Source organism: Penaeus vannamei, chromosome 27, assembly GCF_042767895.1.
Source record: "Penaeus vannamei isolate JL-2024 chromosome 27, ASM4276789v1, whole genome shotgun sequence".
Lineage (NCBI taxonomy): Eukaryota > Metazoa > Arthropoda > Malacostraca > Decapoda > Penaeidae > Penaeus > Penaeus vannamei.
In genome coordinates this window covers 37,501-52,561 of record NC_091575.1, presented here as the reverse complement: position 1 = coordinate 52,561, position 15,061 = coordinate 37,501, and the positions used below count along the sequence as shown (strand labels likewise).

General features: G+C 42.7%; 3 protein-coding genes across 3 annotated transcripts in view; all 3 read right to left on the bottom strand.

The window, feature by feature from the left end:
* Window positions 1-1,192: 1,192 nt before the first annotated feature.
* On the bottom strand, window positions 1,193-6,383 carry LOC138866890 (uncharacterized). The gene is made up of 2 exons (XM_070140716.1): window positions 1,481-6,383; window positions 1,193-1,326 (listed from the first exon to the last, which is right to left on the bottom strand). Exon 1 carries the CDS (start codon window positions 3,863-3,865, stop codon window positions 2,429-2,431), a length of 1,437 nt encoding a protein of 478 aa, XP_069996817.1. The 5' UTR covers window positions 3,866-6,383; the 3' UTR covers window positions 1,193-1,326; window positions 1,481-2,428.
* A 1,746-nt stretch (window positions 6,384-8,129) lies between these two features.
* Window positions 8,130-9,260, bottom strand: LOC113802891 (uncharacterized). The gene has a single exon (XM_070140468.1). It carries the CDS (start codon window positions 9,258-9,260, stop codon window positions 8,130-8,132), a length of 1,131 nt encoding a protein of 376 aa, XP_069996569.1.
* A 667-nt stretch (window positions 9,261-9,927) lies between these two features.
* LOC113823392 (uncharacterized) overlaps window positions 9,928-15,061 on the bottom strand; it is a 5,755-nt gene continuing 621 nt past the window's right edge. Inside the window, exons 1-3 of the mRNA XM_070140715.1 lie at window positions 14,449-15,061; window positions 14,233-14,298; window positions 9,928-14,138 (exon numbers count right to left, since the gene is read on the bottom strand). The exon at window positions 14,449-15,061 is cut by the window's right edge and continues 621 nt beyond it. Of these exons, the coding sequence (XP_069996816.1) occupies window positions 10,045-14,138; window positions 14,233-14,298; window positions 14,449-14,584 (4,296 nt within the window). The 5' untranslated portion in view covers window positions 14,585-15,061 and the 3' untranslated portion in view covers window positions 9,928-10,044. The remainder of the gene's footprint in view (window positions 14,139-14,232; window positions 14,299-14,448) is intronic.

The following is a 15,061-nucleotide window of genomic DNA, read 5'->3' as shown; positions in this document are numbered from 1 at the left end:
AAGAAGAGGAACAACAAACAAACATGGATCCTGCTGCCGCAGGTCAAACTATCATCCTAAGAGCAGGTGTCACAGGTTCCACCACCCCAACCCCCTCACCCAAAAACACCTTGGACTCACCAGCCTCACCCTATGACTACCCTCTTATCCCGCTATGCACATACCTGACGTGTCATAACAGGAAGTGACCTAATGACTTCCGGAAGTAATTATCATAATTGATTACGGGAAATCAATAACCGTGGCTAATGGGGAATAATACGCACACCAAACAGGTGTCCCCCAACCACCCAAGTCCCCCACCCCTTCATTCCCACCGCCCTCCAGGTCACGCGCAAAATTAAGCCATTACCGATGTGAGTCAGGTCAGCGAAATCAATAACAGCATCTATTCGTCATGTTTGAACATGTGGGATGGCCTACATTGTCTTAAAACATCTCAATAATAAAGTTATCCCCTCAGAAGTCAGGCACAGACACTAATTAATCAGATATTCACAGTTTGTTCCCCACAATCGAAAAGCACCTCGTTTATAAGTATAGAGTTCAGCGGAAAGGAGTATAAAATTCGTTGTACTCAATATGTCTTTATTTTTATTAACATACAAAGAATATTAATAATACATTTTCAAAAAAAAAAAAAAAATAGTGTAACACACACACATACATTGTTCTATGAAGGCCCCCAGAAGGACAGATCTATCGCTTGCGACAGATTTATGTCCTCATCAGGCATATTTTGCGTAAGGCCAAAATTCAGAGGAGGCGACGGGCAGGGGGATATAATTTGAATGGAATCACCACTTGAAATTTCTATGAGTGGGATCTCATCTGAAATAGACGGCGATGCAGGAGGGGAAAATCTTTCCGCAACCAACCCAATCTCTTCATCGTCCTCATCGCTTGAAATGTCCACAAACGGAATAGCTTCGCTATTTCCCGTGGGACGGTATGCAGGCGACGTAGGGCTCACAGCAGGCAAAATAACGCGAGAGCAGGACTCGACCCTCGCAGGCGACATGTAAGAGGGTGACACATCGCGGTTCTCTTCAGGTTCCCCGAAAGCGGCATCTTGAGGGCTGGAAGGTGAGGGTTCATCCCACACAGGCGATATACAACAAGACGTCACACAGTGACACATGGGTAATGACGCGTCTGCTGCCTCCTTCGGTTCCGCGAAAGTGTCAGCTCTCTCCGCTGTCGTCCCGGAGGTGCTGGCTTCCACTGGAGAGACTCTTCTTCTTTTTCTCGGGGATAATACCGACTGCGACCGCACACTCTGCTTATGTAAAACAATGACGCATGCATCGGCACCATCCTCAAAAGCTGCAACAGAAAGTAACACATGAACACACTAGGATTTGCAATGACTACAACAGAGAAACATATTAACACATCGAGATTTACAATGGCAACAGTACACAAATGAAAATACATATATCTGATAAAGTTAAAAAAGTTCAAGTTTTCAGAGACTCACCTTTGTAAAAGGTGTATTCGTTAGCAGACCCATCCCAATGAAAAATTGCTATTGTACTTCCAACAGCAACACCTGCAAATAAAAAACACCAATGAATTACCCTTCAACATCTAAAAAACAACACAAAATATCAAAAAATGTTCATAGTTATAATACAAGTCAAACACCGAGTTTTTACGAGAAAAACAAAGAAATGTTTTACCTGGCAGCGAGGTGTTCTTCATAAAGGTTGAGTTCATCTTGGTATGCTTAAGAAAAACACTGTATCACCCTTCAGAATCGAACGCCTTTTATACGACAAGATCTGAGAACCAGCAGACCATCCCACCAATCCCAACCTCTTAAAACACGAGGGGGAGGGGTGAAGGGGTGAGGTCTGTACTTAATTACCTATTCCGCAAAACATTCGCTCACATTCCTTTTTACTGAGTGATTCGTTACAAAACAACCTTTCACACCGAGGCATTTTAAAGTTTCTATACAAAAATCTAATAACTTTTCTGTCATTATATCTAAAATCATTCTGTGAAAAATAAAAGCGCAGAAAATTAACAATATAATCTATTCCATGCAAATTAATATGGTACATGATAAAGATCGCATAGGCACCGCATGTTAAACTATCAATGCTTTGCAAATGTCTACCAATGTCAAGGAAGCTCTTATCATAATACTGGTCGATAAATCTTTGCAACCAAGGAGAATAAATATGAGGCTTGATTCCGTAGGAATCAAAGTAGGCAATACAATATTTCCCAACAACTACTAATACATAATGACCCATTAATGTTGGTCTGTGCCGAGAGGTAAGTATGTTAACCACAAAAAATTCATTATATGTTGTACGATCTTTTCTAATGGGCAGTTGATCGGCCAAGAAACACCCTCGCAACACATATCCACCTCTGAGAAACTGTCTACAAACGTCTGCAACCTCACCACAATTCATTATGCGCGAATATCTGTAACTACCCTTCGATCACTATCAACATACATCACACCCTGTGTATCGCCTACCAAAAATAAAACAATGTTCGAGTCGTGAGGTTGTGACAATTCAACGGCAATCCTAAGGCTTCCAGAGTTTTCAATAGCAATTGCGTCTTGTAGCTTTTCTGGTTGCAAATCCAAAACTGCTACCATTTTTCCATTCACAAATCCATCTCTGTCGAGTGAATGTTCTTTTTCCAACCCCAACGCATTCAGCGAGTGATAATACAAATCTGAGCAACGACTCGGAAAACTCGTACTTATATTGTACACAGAGTTGTTATTAACAATAACCGAAAGCTTGCTCAAATGATTATGACCAAAGTGCAATGGATTTTCGCTGTAATTTCCTGCATATGCTTTCATGTCCACCATAAAAAGAGCTAACTTTTCGGGAATCGTTGATCCCCAGGGCATATCAATGCTCAGCTGGGTTTGGTTACTTGCCATGACATAAGTTTTGTATAGCGTTTTATTGAATATATAGCTAAGAGGACTACGAAGCAAAGATTTGTTAAGAGCCTCCCTTGCTGAATCCCGGGGTTTTAGTGTGGTTAAATGCAATTTACAAGTTTCTATCTCCACCTTAGGATTCGAACTACTCGCTTCCGGTTCGGCGTTAATAACAAACTTGTCAGAGGCAAATTCCAGTCGTATTCTCATAGACACATTGTCTAAAAGATACATATCCATTGATGCTATATCTAACAATAACGGAGCCATAAAATGAAATCCGTGAGTCTTAACCTCGCTCATAGCAGATTTCTCTTGCGTGCTAGCATTCGTAAATATTTCTTTATTGTAGGTCCTCGGTATGCTAGAACTATCATAATAATACATATTTCTTCCTAAAGTTTTTTTCAGCGAAGGAGACATACCCGTTTCTAAGCGAACATAGGACGAAAAGTTATACAGAGGATTTTGTTCTACTTGTTGACCGTTAAAATAAACCGATACAGATTTAATTAGCGAGTGCATAGCAGAGTTGCACAACACAGCATGATCAGCTTCACCCAGCGAGGTGCCATCTCCTTTCTTCAGATTACCCTTAATCTCCAGAACCAATCTTGACAGGTCGATATAACAATTCTGCCCGGCGGGCCATCTAAATTCTGCATAATTATCTGTAACAGACCCATTTATCCCTGCATTAAAAGGCAGGACGTCGACTTCACATCTGTCTTCAATCCCTGATTCAACCATACGTAGCCTATTCGACCTGGGAAACATATCGCTTACCCCGGCCACATAAGACGACAATGGCGTCTTGTACTGATTCATGATTGATAATATGAATAACAATAACAATAATAATATCACAATCTGTATCTCTATATTATTATTGCGCACAGCGACAAGGCGAGACCGTAACTGACTAAGCCAAAGAAAAAACATCTTTTTTATAGGCTGAACAACTTGGTCGGATCGTTAATCTTTTCACTCTTTTTCGTTTTCTACGCACCCCTCCTCCTCCCCCTCTCATTGCTCTCGCGCCAATGTGTTTGACAGCCTCCACTCCTCTCTTTTTCATAGAAGACCTCAAGTTAGTATTCCCCTGTCTCATATCATCAATAACACCAGATCCAAAATCGAGTAATGCTGGTTTAACAAGCTTAGAAACAAATGGAATTAATCTCTTGCCAATATTTCCGAGAAAAGATAATAATCCGGCGCCTCTTCTGTAATGGTCATAAGACTTATATACGCTAATGTCCCCCACGCCCCCTCCTCGAAACTGTTTAATCTGCGATTCCGGTTGTTCAAATATTACCATGAATTCCTCGGTGGTGGGGGGGACAAAGGGCGCTCTTACATACATGGCGGAAATCAAAATGGTGTCTATCTTCGATATGCATAAAGCAAACACACCAGGACGACGTTCTAATGTAAAATAAGCAAAGATATGCATGTGCTGTCTTTATATACGGGCAGCCTTTACCGAGATCTTATGTGCAATATAAGCGTAATAGAACGTCCTTCCTCGAAAACTATTGGATAACCATTCTGATCTGTAATGCGCACCCCCACAGAATTTAATGTCTTATTTAAGAGCTGTTTATAAAGCGTGGGTGTATACCCCTTTGTACTCGAACCTTGCAAAGCAAATGCGTCTAAGATGTTTACCTGCTGTCCTGCAAATCGACAAGGAACAACAATGTCTGAATACACATAAATAAAGTCCACACCGCCATCGTTTCTCGGAGGCCTCATACTTACATTCTGATTATATAATAACCATTTATAATCAACAGACACTGTGCGAGGTACATAATAGCGATATATTTTTTTTTCGCTAAACCCTAATATGTGCGCCAGACGAGGCGAGAAGCGAACAGCCATATCGGGATGACAGCGTGCTTCCCTCCCATCGCCAACCGCGTGAACGATAATTTCTACGCGAACGCGCTCTGTTTCCCAGTCATAGATAAGAAGTCTCCCCTGTGGCATATATTTTTGAATTGCATCCACGCCTAATATCGGCGCAATTTGTTCCGTTATATCTTTATTAATCATATCTATCATAATTTTTGGTTCTCTCGCATGACCTAGCATGCTAAATTTCGGGACGTACTTAAACATGTCAATCATAATTGGGTGAGCACTGTTATCACAAACACTAATAAACTGAATACTAAAATCATTATCATTTGCTATGATGCTGTAGTAATTTTTGGGATGCAAAAAATTAACCAGCGCCACCTCATAATCCATGGAAGGATCCAACATTAGCGGCGAAATGACGTTTTCAAACGCATAAGAAGTGTTGTGCGGGAAAACATCTTTCGATGCAGTACTGGTAATGTATATGTACTGATTGTCAGTCTCCATGGTGGAAGTTGATGACAGACTGAGAGTTGCATCAATAATTTCACCCTTTATAACAAAGATGTAAAGGATAATAAGACTTAAGGAGTAATTCATAACCTTATTTTATTAAAGATATCATATATATATATAAATCAAACAAGTACAAATGCTACTGGAGAACATGAGATATTAATGATCATTTTCCAGCTGCCTCGGTAGCTTCGATGTCCGCCGCTGTTCGCAGGTAATTTCACCATCCTCCGCATCATCTTCATTATACCTGGGTCGTTTGTTTCTAATGTTCGGCTCAGGCAAAAGGAGAGGACTCGCGCACAGCAGCGAAACAGATATCTTCAAAGGCATACACCGCGCTGCAAAGTCTTGTAAAAGCTCAATGTATGCATGGCTCCAACTGCCTCCTTCCACTTCAACTGGAAATAAGATCTCCCCAATATTCAACTCTTGAAGCTGATTAAACAATGAATCGAGACATTCACCCAAATTTCTTAGTCGGTTTTCCGATCCGTCACACGCCAATCCATCAACATAATGTCTATCCATACTCGACTTTAATTGTTTCATGGCAATTTCATTATTTTCCAGGGCTCTCCCGGGACCAAAGTGGGCAACGAGATAGATAATTACAGGCCCATCTCCCTGTTTCACACTAACGACCCCGGTAGCACATCTGTCAGCTACAATAGCCCTTGAGGTAGAAAATAACCGCCTTTTTGATCTGTAGTAATCAGCATATGCATATTCTTTTTCCAATATGCCCGATGTAGCGTAAGCAGTCTTTCCACATGCATTAGCAATGACGCATACGGCGGTGTCTTTACACAGCTCATGCTGGAGAATACCTCCTTTTCTAATCAACAGGGGGTATAGATAATTCGGGAGATAATCCTCGCGAGGTGACCTCGCACTGACAGAGGGGGCTTCCATTAGCGGTCGTTCTTCTTCCTCCATCTCTTCATTAATCATCTCTCTGTAGCGCCTGACAAATTGAGGAACGGCAACAACAGTAGCAGGGCGCTGACGTGGAGACACTTCCTCGGCCATCTTCTTGCACAATCGAGGCAGTAGTATAACTCATCACCGCTCGTATCCTTGCTTTATACCCATAGTGTCCTGTCGTTACTCGCTCATGCATGCCAGCACCCCGCCCACTTAATGCGTTACAATCATCTGCGCAGCTTTGTACACAATCGATAGCCCATTTCAAAGGCAATAGACTGTTGATTGTATAAACTGGCGAGTCTGCGATATTTTGAAATCGTGCGTAATGCTTCTTCCTGCGGGGCATGCTTTAAATTTTCTACAGCATCATCAACTTCTTGTTGGTAGACTTGTTCAGAGTGGTTTGCAAGAAAGGCTCGGTATGTCTCCCACAATGACACAACAATATCGTGTTTGTACTGAGCTCGATAAAATTTTATCACCTCTCTTCGAAGCTCACCACCTAGAACTTTGAATGATACATTTTCTTCATCGTCGCTGCTGGTGTTGCTGTTGTTGGACGCACTGCTTGTGCTCGCGCGCGAGGACGCGTTGCTGAAGAGTTCTCCGTTCTCACTCATGTTTATGTTGTTATTGCGTCTTACATACACACGCTTCTGATTATAGAATCGCCGGTTTTATCCTCTCTCGAGGCCGTTAATAGGGGTTCCAACGCATCTTACTCTGTGCAGACATAAGGGCGGACATTGGCTTAACTTTTACATTCCCACCTGCCTTATGAACACCTGTGAGATACCGCCTAGCTGCCGGACTGCGCATATAATCATATGGTAATGGCGCAAAGTTATGTAATATTTTCAAAAGTTCCTTTTCTTTTACAGAAAACGAGTGCGATGATGAGGATGCAAAATACTTGATAACATCGAGTATATTTAACCCTGTTATAGGAGATTGTATCTGACCTAATTCGTCCCACCGAATTAAAGACTGCTTACGGTAAAATTCCAAGAGAGATTTTGCATAATCTTGCTGATTTGTTTTGAAGAAAATTCCTACCAAGTGTTCTAATGAGGGGTTTATCGGTGTATTCTGATTGTTGTCAGGGATTGCTTTTTCAAGCCTTTGCAGAGCTGCAGAGGGAAGGGGTACTGTCATTGCCTCATTAGCGGCGGAACGCCTGCATTTTCTCACATTCTTTTTGTTTATTTTCTTGCGAAAAGTAGAGCGCGGGATAATGAGCGAGCGCACGAGCCCGCCCCCGCGTCTATTTCCCGCGCAGACATCGCGACAACGCGTGCGCTCGCACCCGCCGCGCCCGCCGCGTCCGCCTCGCTCGCTGCACCCGCCGCCGCTATGACAGCTGTCGTTCGCGTGCCCCCCATTTATTGCGGTATTTTTAGCTGCCATGGTGATATCCGGAGGCGATTCTAATATGTTCTTGTTGACACCATCATTAATCTTGTTAGTATCATTACCGTTCGAGGTGAGGTCAGAGACCAGGTGGGTCAGATGTCGGTCGACCGTGGACTTTGGAACAAGACAATACTCTTTCATATTTCTAATCAAATTAAAGATGTAAATGCATTTACAGCAAGCGGGAGTAGAATGGATAAAATATTTCCCCCGGTGCGAGATGAGAGAATTTTTTTCTTCTTTTTAAGAGACGTTTTCTTCAGAGACACTTCCTTGATAGCTTGCCGATATCGTTTCAATTTCTTAATAATACTTTTTTCCGTGGTTAAGTTTTTCCTTAAGAAATTTGAAAAAACTTCGGCAATGCAATTGATCTGCTGTTTATCCAGCTGTAATATAAAGCCGGAACGTCGTTTTGGCTTTAGTGAACAGATAAACGATAGCACATCAACAAATCGAGGTGTGAGGGGCTGCCTTGTCATGGTGCAGGCTGCATGTCATCAATCGTAATGTATGAATTGAATTTGTCGGGATATCCAATCCAGCGAACAAGATATTCTCTCTGCTTTTTATTTCTGTTCCACCTCGATGACAGGATCTTGTACGGGTAAACACTTGGCAGTGATGTCGGGACGAGCTCCTCTCGATAAAACAAACCTTGGACTTCTTCACCGCTTAAATCTTCCAGATAATACCCGACTATGTTCTGACGATTGTCAATCTGTCGAATTTTAAATATCTCCTCCGTATTTTGTATTTCATATCCCTTGCGAAATGCGTCGGTACGAGAGCGCGCTGCGATGCGCACAGTGTCCCCAACCTTTATATTCTGATTGCTAGCATGCGATAGGTCCTTTTTTATATGCACATTCAATGAACGAGCATACATTTGTCGAAAGAGACGTTGACACTGCGCCCGCGTGTAATGGCGGTGCACGTCCAGTGGCGCGGCGCCTTTCAAACCCGCGTGCGCGCGCTCATTATAGGCTAAAACAATATCCGGGAGAACGTCGATATACCTCAGCGTATCTTTTAAGGTTAAATATTTATATATGCGTTCCTTGAGGGTTCTGATGTGTCTCTCTGCAATGCTAGCCTTTATTTCCTTCGAATGCGTGGTATACCACTGCATCTTATGTTCGCGCAGTAAGCCGTTCACTGTATTATTTACAAACTCTCGCCCTGCATCGGTGAAGAGGTGAGTTAAACCTTTAGCATCCTCAGTATTTAACACCGATTTTAGTGCGCTCGCAACCTCCGTCTTGTTTTTACTCTTTAAGGGTCTTACTTGCATATAACGACTAAACACATCTACACACACGAGCAAATAGTTGGTTTTATCGTTTTGTCTTGATAAGTTTCGCATGTCTGCCAGATCACACGTTAAGATTTTGCGAGGTCCTATAGCCATTGTTTGGCGACGCGGGAATTTTTTGCGAGTATGTCTGTGAAGAGTATACACACGCTGTGATGACAAAGCATTTTTCACATCCGATTGTGTAATATTATCCTTTCCTAATTGCGTGCGAGCGGCGTCTAACAGCGCTTGTATTCCACCTAAGCTGTGGGGCTTTGTATAGTCTTCATACAAGTCCTTTAGAACTTGCATGGTTCTGTCGGTGATCACCATTGGTAGACAAGCTGATGTGGAAAATATTCACAGAGGATATTACTGCGAAACTGCAGTTTATCTGGAGTTTCACAACCGAGGTCTATGAGTAAATAACCGCGAGATTTCGAGAGAACAACCTTTTTATATAACTCCAAAAACCGCTTGGCTTCACTCTTGCCATATAACTGCCTACCGAGGCATTCTAACTGTCCGAGATCTCTCTGTTTTAGCAAAATAAAATGAGAGGTATTTAGTGAAATGTTGCGGCTGTGCTTCCCTTTCATAAATACATTTTGAACGAGGAGTACAACAGATATGTTTTCGTGTCGTCCCTTTGTAAAGATATTACTTACAATGTCATTATTAGCCGCTTCTATAAAGCAATCATCCAGTATATATAATATGCGGTCATTCGGTTTTGTCTTATGATTGATGGGATCTATAATGTCTTTGTTAACAATAAGTTTGTCAGATAAAGAGGTTTCCTTTTCTAGCGGATGAGATTCACTCCCGCATACAATTATACAATCAAACTGTTTCTGATAGTGCACAACAATTTTTGTGGCGAGATGCGTCTTTCCCGAATTAGTGACTCCTGCAATTATTATTCTTGCGGGGTGAGCAAAGAGATCCAGCAAGTTCTCCTTAAAACAGGAGTATGGAGTACTGTGCGACATGTTGAAGGACACAAATAAAAATGACACTTAAATTTTAGACGTCGTCTATTTTATTGACTACAATATACAGAAAATATTATGTACATGTGTTAAGTATAGCCATTTTAAATAAAGTCATCATCACTATTTTCCTCTGCTTCCTCGATGAAGGGGTTCCCAGTTTGTGTTTTTCTGCGCTTTCGCGGTCTTGGGTTGCCAGATCGTTGCCTCCTGATGTTATTATTATAGTTGTTGTGTACAACAGACGGAAAGTGAAGGTGGCGGAGATACTCTCGTTTTCTCCATAGATGGCTTAATCTTTCCTCTCCTGTTGTTGTTATTGTTGTTGTTACCACGGTCTCGGCCTCCTCCTCCCCCTCCTCCTCCTCCCCCTCCCCCTCCTCCTTCTCGCTCTCGCTCGCGCCGGTTGCCACATCGCGCACGAATTCTCCCCTCGTTTCCTCCTCCCCCTCTTCGCTCTCTGCCGCCTCGGAAAGGTGTTTAATGTCTGGATGACCATATGCTAGCGATTTATAGGCATTTACATACCAACGTTTATCATCGTATAATGACAGCCCGCGCTTTTTCATTTGCGTGGTCATCATTTGACCTCCAACGTTGGTAATGCTCACCTGTTTAAAGAAATGCACTTCTTTTTCATGAAGAATGCGACGGAAATTGTCGTGTTTTAGCCTCCTCTTCTCAGCCCGACAAATTCCCTTTGCACCCGCGGATGTTTGATCGCTATTTAGGAGCAAGGAATAAGTCTTGGGCTTTAGGCAAATTGCCTCTTTTATCGGAATCTCCCCTGTTTCAGATTTTAATAATCCAAGTTTGCCCTTGACAGACTGGTTGTATAATGGATGGTCATGGCTAAAATTAGAAGTGTCTATCCACTCTTTCAAAGGAGATAAGGACAATTCTTTATAAATGTCATCTGTCTCCACAGAGAGGATATAGCTGTCGGTGTCGGAGTAACAGAGCTGCACACGATCTCCGTAATGAGTCTTTAAAACTTTATAATAAAAGTTATACAATTTCAATTTAGCCAGCTCCAAGATGGTAAATCCAACATACTGCGGATAAGCCATACTAACAGTTTTTGCCCTTGAAATGGTTATCACTCTGTTTGGAGCTAAGGGGATGAATCTTTTGAAGAATGGGCTTCGAATCTTTTTGAGAAAAGAAGAAGCATTGCACACCATACTAGCACGTTCTAGTCTTTTTAGAGGGTTCATTAAACACCGCCCAAAGACACTGTTTGAAAGCGTCTTGAAGCACAACTGTTGTGCTTTATCGGTGGCTTCCCTGCGCGCCTTAATATTTTCGTGAATAAAAGGCGATAAAAATTCACGTTGGGAGAATTCGTACACATCGCTTACTCGCTCCACCTCCACCCCCAAGTCAATTAAAAGCTGCAAATGTTTCAGTAAAATGAGGTGGTCCTTCTGCGGAAGATGTGAAGCCACAAGCTTTTGGTTTTTGCGTGGTAAACGCCTGTTCTGCGATGCTAGAAGTTGTTTGTTATAAGGGGAAATGTCCTGATTTCTTATGTTCATGTGATGAATGAGGAGGGGCAAGTCGTCTGTCTTCCTCGCAACTTCGGGTGGAACTCTGAGATCAGCCACTACCCAGTGCCCAACATCACCGCTTTCGTCGTGGTTGGTTAACCCCGATGCAATGAACTCGGACTTTTCACGGGGCGGTAATTTCCGGATATTGCCGTATGGTAATTTCTCAGACATTACCGTGGCATACAAGCTGTTGAAATCAAGGTAAAGTATGTAGGTGCTACTTTCCTTTTGTGGGTCATGGTGCGGATTAACAAGGGAGTTCTTTGCTACCGTGAGAGGGCGAACACATGTTGTCAGTCCCCCTCTCACAGATTGCTCAATTTTGCGGGCTAATTCTGGATCGGATATAAGCTCAAGGTTTGTTTTTGTCATTTTTAGGAATGCATCGTATGCATATCCGGGAAGACTGACATAGTTAACTATATCCAGATCGTACTTTTCAGCAAGCATAGACCTCCACTCTGTAATCACATCGGCTAGCAAACCCACATCAGTCCTCAGGTAGCACTCTAAATAATCACCTAAAGTACGACACCCGGCTGCATTCCAGACTTTTAGTGCATGAGCATACTCCTCCTCCGTAACCGTCTCACCTGTGAGGGAGCTATAAAACTTTTCAATAGGGGGGAGGCTGGTCTCTTCGAGCTTTTTCAGGTCATCCAAGTACTCATACGGAAAAATACCCTTTCCCGTTAGAAGCAGCGACTGAGCTTCGTCTGGCAAATGACGTAAGATATGCTTGGAATACCTGAGTGAGCGGCTGCTTTCAATATGAGTTTTGGCGAGAGAGCTTAGGCTTGCGTTCATAAAAGCTAAGCTATCGAGGAATTTCAGGTTGTTTAGTTCCACAGAGTGATATCGAAGCCCTTGCTTCGTAAGAATTTTGATTTTTGTGTTAACTTGCATTTCTTTCAGAATGAGCCCGAGGTCGTAAGAGTGATTATGAGCCAGACAGGGGATAGCTGTGCGATGATTTTTCATCTGGAGGTTACAGCGAGCGCAATAAGCACCAATGTAGTTCATCCGATCTTTAGTATGGTCGTGGTGTCTGTGCTTTTGTTGATGTGTGGGAAATTTTTGGTTGCACATTTCGCACATTTCGGCCTTCTTAAAAGCTTCTTCATCTTCGTTGGACATGTGGAGAGGATGATAAGGCATGTTTTTTACAATGTCCGCCCATTTGTTAGACAGATTCTCAACAAAGTGCGTGGCAGCGTCGGCACCCTGATATAGAAAACTATCTACTACTTCACCTTGTCTGTCTATTATGATATAGCTGTAGGCACAGGCTTTGTGCTGTGCTATACATCTCTCCCCTCCACCAGTCTTGTCCATGAAGGCTTCAAAGTCGTAGATACACATGTGTGATGGTGCAAATGCTTTCCCATAATTCACGAAGGCGAGTTTACTCCCCTGCACCGGGTAAGTGATCTTTGTTGGCATCTCACATTCTAACATGTGAGATTCGGCTGATCTCTGATCGGGAAACGAAGAGAAACATGTGCGACAAAAGTGCTTGTGAACGTTCCTGCCTCTCATGGTAAATACGTCCATGTACTTATTAAAGTCTGTTATTAGACAGGCGTGCTCATTTTTAAGAAGAAGTAGGTGAAGACGCAGTCGCTCCTTGATGTCTTCTCTTCCTTTTCTCACCTGTAATATGGCATATTTTTCGTGAAATATGTTCGTTTTTTCAAGGGTATAGACATAAATAGAGAGACTATTGTCTCTCTCTAATTCTCCCAATGTTTCCCAGCTGGTGGGGAGTTTTTCCGCGTCATGTTTAATAAGGCGCGCACATTTAGCCGGAGTGTTGACTGCTCTGTGTAGATTATTTTTTGAGCGTCCAGCTGCTAGCCATTTTCCGGCCGCGAGGGATCGTATGACACAGTCTGTGTTACCTGTTGGGTTGAAGATATAATGACCCCCTCGAACATCTTCAGGATATGCCACATGTCGTCCAATTGCTTGGGGAACTAGAAGATGTGATATCGTAATGTCGTGAGCATTAATGGATTCAAGATCGAGTCCGCTTCCCTCATCTGATAACCACTCTTCTAGTTTAGCTTCTGCTTCCTCTGCCCATCCGCATACAGCTCTTCTACACTCGTCTTCGCTAGATATTGCATAACTGCACAGTGTGATATCTTTTTCAATATGCATGACATTGCCGGTAGTGAAGTCTATCTTGGAGAGGGTAATATTAAACCCTGTAAATGATTTCGTGGAAGGGGGAGGGCATCCGAGTGTGGAGCGGTGAATTTGTAAGACATCTGTAAAATAATCTTGATTTCTGCGCAGGTAATCAGACGGAGATGGCTGGTCTTGGTTAGGAATGCTGAAGCCGAGCCTTACGGCTGCCCCTTGAAATAATTCCCCCCTGGAGATAATATGCGGCGTCTCTACAATATTATCTTCTTCTTCTTCTTTATCACTAATAACATCACTGTCACTTTCATAATATTTTCTATTCACACGAGCACGCGATATTTCCGGTTGTGCTGTAATAGACCTGGACGGCCCGGGTTGGGGCGAGAGAATCCGCGATGGTCCCGGTTGCGGTGTAATAGACCTGGACGGACCGGGTAGGGGTGAGAGGGGGCGAGTCGAGACTTGTTGTATGGGAAGGTCCTGCTGTAGGTTCCCTGCAAGACATAACATAAACACAGTTATTACACAATAATGCGAGGAGGGGGTTATACAACATTCACTCCTCAAACCGTCTTTGTGAGAACTTGCCTGGTGTGGTATGTGACGATCGGTGAGTGGCGATCTTAGAACCTTTAGACCCCTTTCCAGCACCTGCTGTAAGGAATTAAGTATATGGTTAATCATTTGCCGCATGGGCAGACGTCTTTCGGGCGTATTCTGCTGTAGGTCTTAACTATCTTTCAATAATTTTCATGTCTACCCATACTTTAATACTCAGATTTCACCGTGTATGAATTAGCTTACCTCGAATGCATTGTTGACGGTGGTAATGCAGCCTTGCTGAGGGAATGTGTTGGTTGCAACCTGAGCACAGCAAGCAAAGGTGGTTGTTGGACAGCTTCTTTCCACAGAGCTGGCAGTGAAGCTTGATGTTAGCCATTGTGAGTGCTATCACAGGGGAAGGCAAGATGTACTAATGTTTAGTGGTCGAGTTTCCACCCTTTTTATATCGCGGGGAATGCCGACGGGCGACAGATGTGTGCATTTCTATTTGACGTTTTATAATGAATTCTATTAAATCATTTTGTGTTTATACAAGAGGAATATAAAAAAAAATGATAATTAGTATAGAGGTGTTTATAATCTTTTTCATTAAATTTAGATTCGTATATCTAAGATGCTTTGAGAGTGCTGAAACACAGCAAGGAAGGAAAAGTAATTATTTAATCGATGTCTCCCAGACTCTGCAGTTGACCTGACATCTGTTCAGGATGCAGCTGACCTGTGTTTGAGCAGGCCTTCCTTTAATTATTAACGGTCGTCATTAGTGAAAGGGGTGATCAGTGAGACGCTTCTTAACTATCACTAGCTAGAGGGCTTTTAATGATGGGAAAATAAAGACATATTGAGTACAACG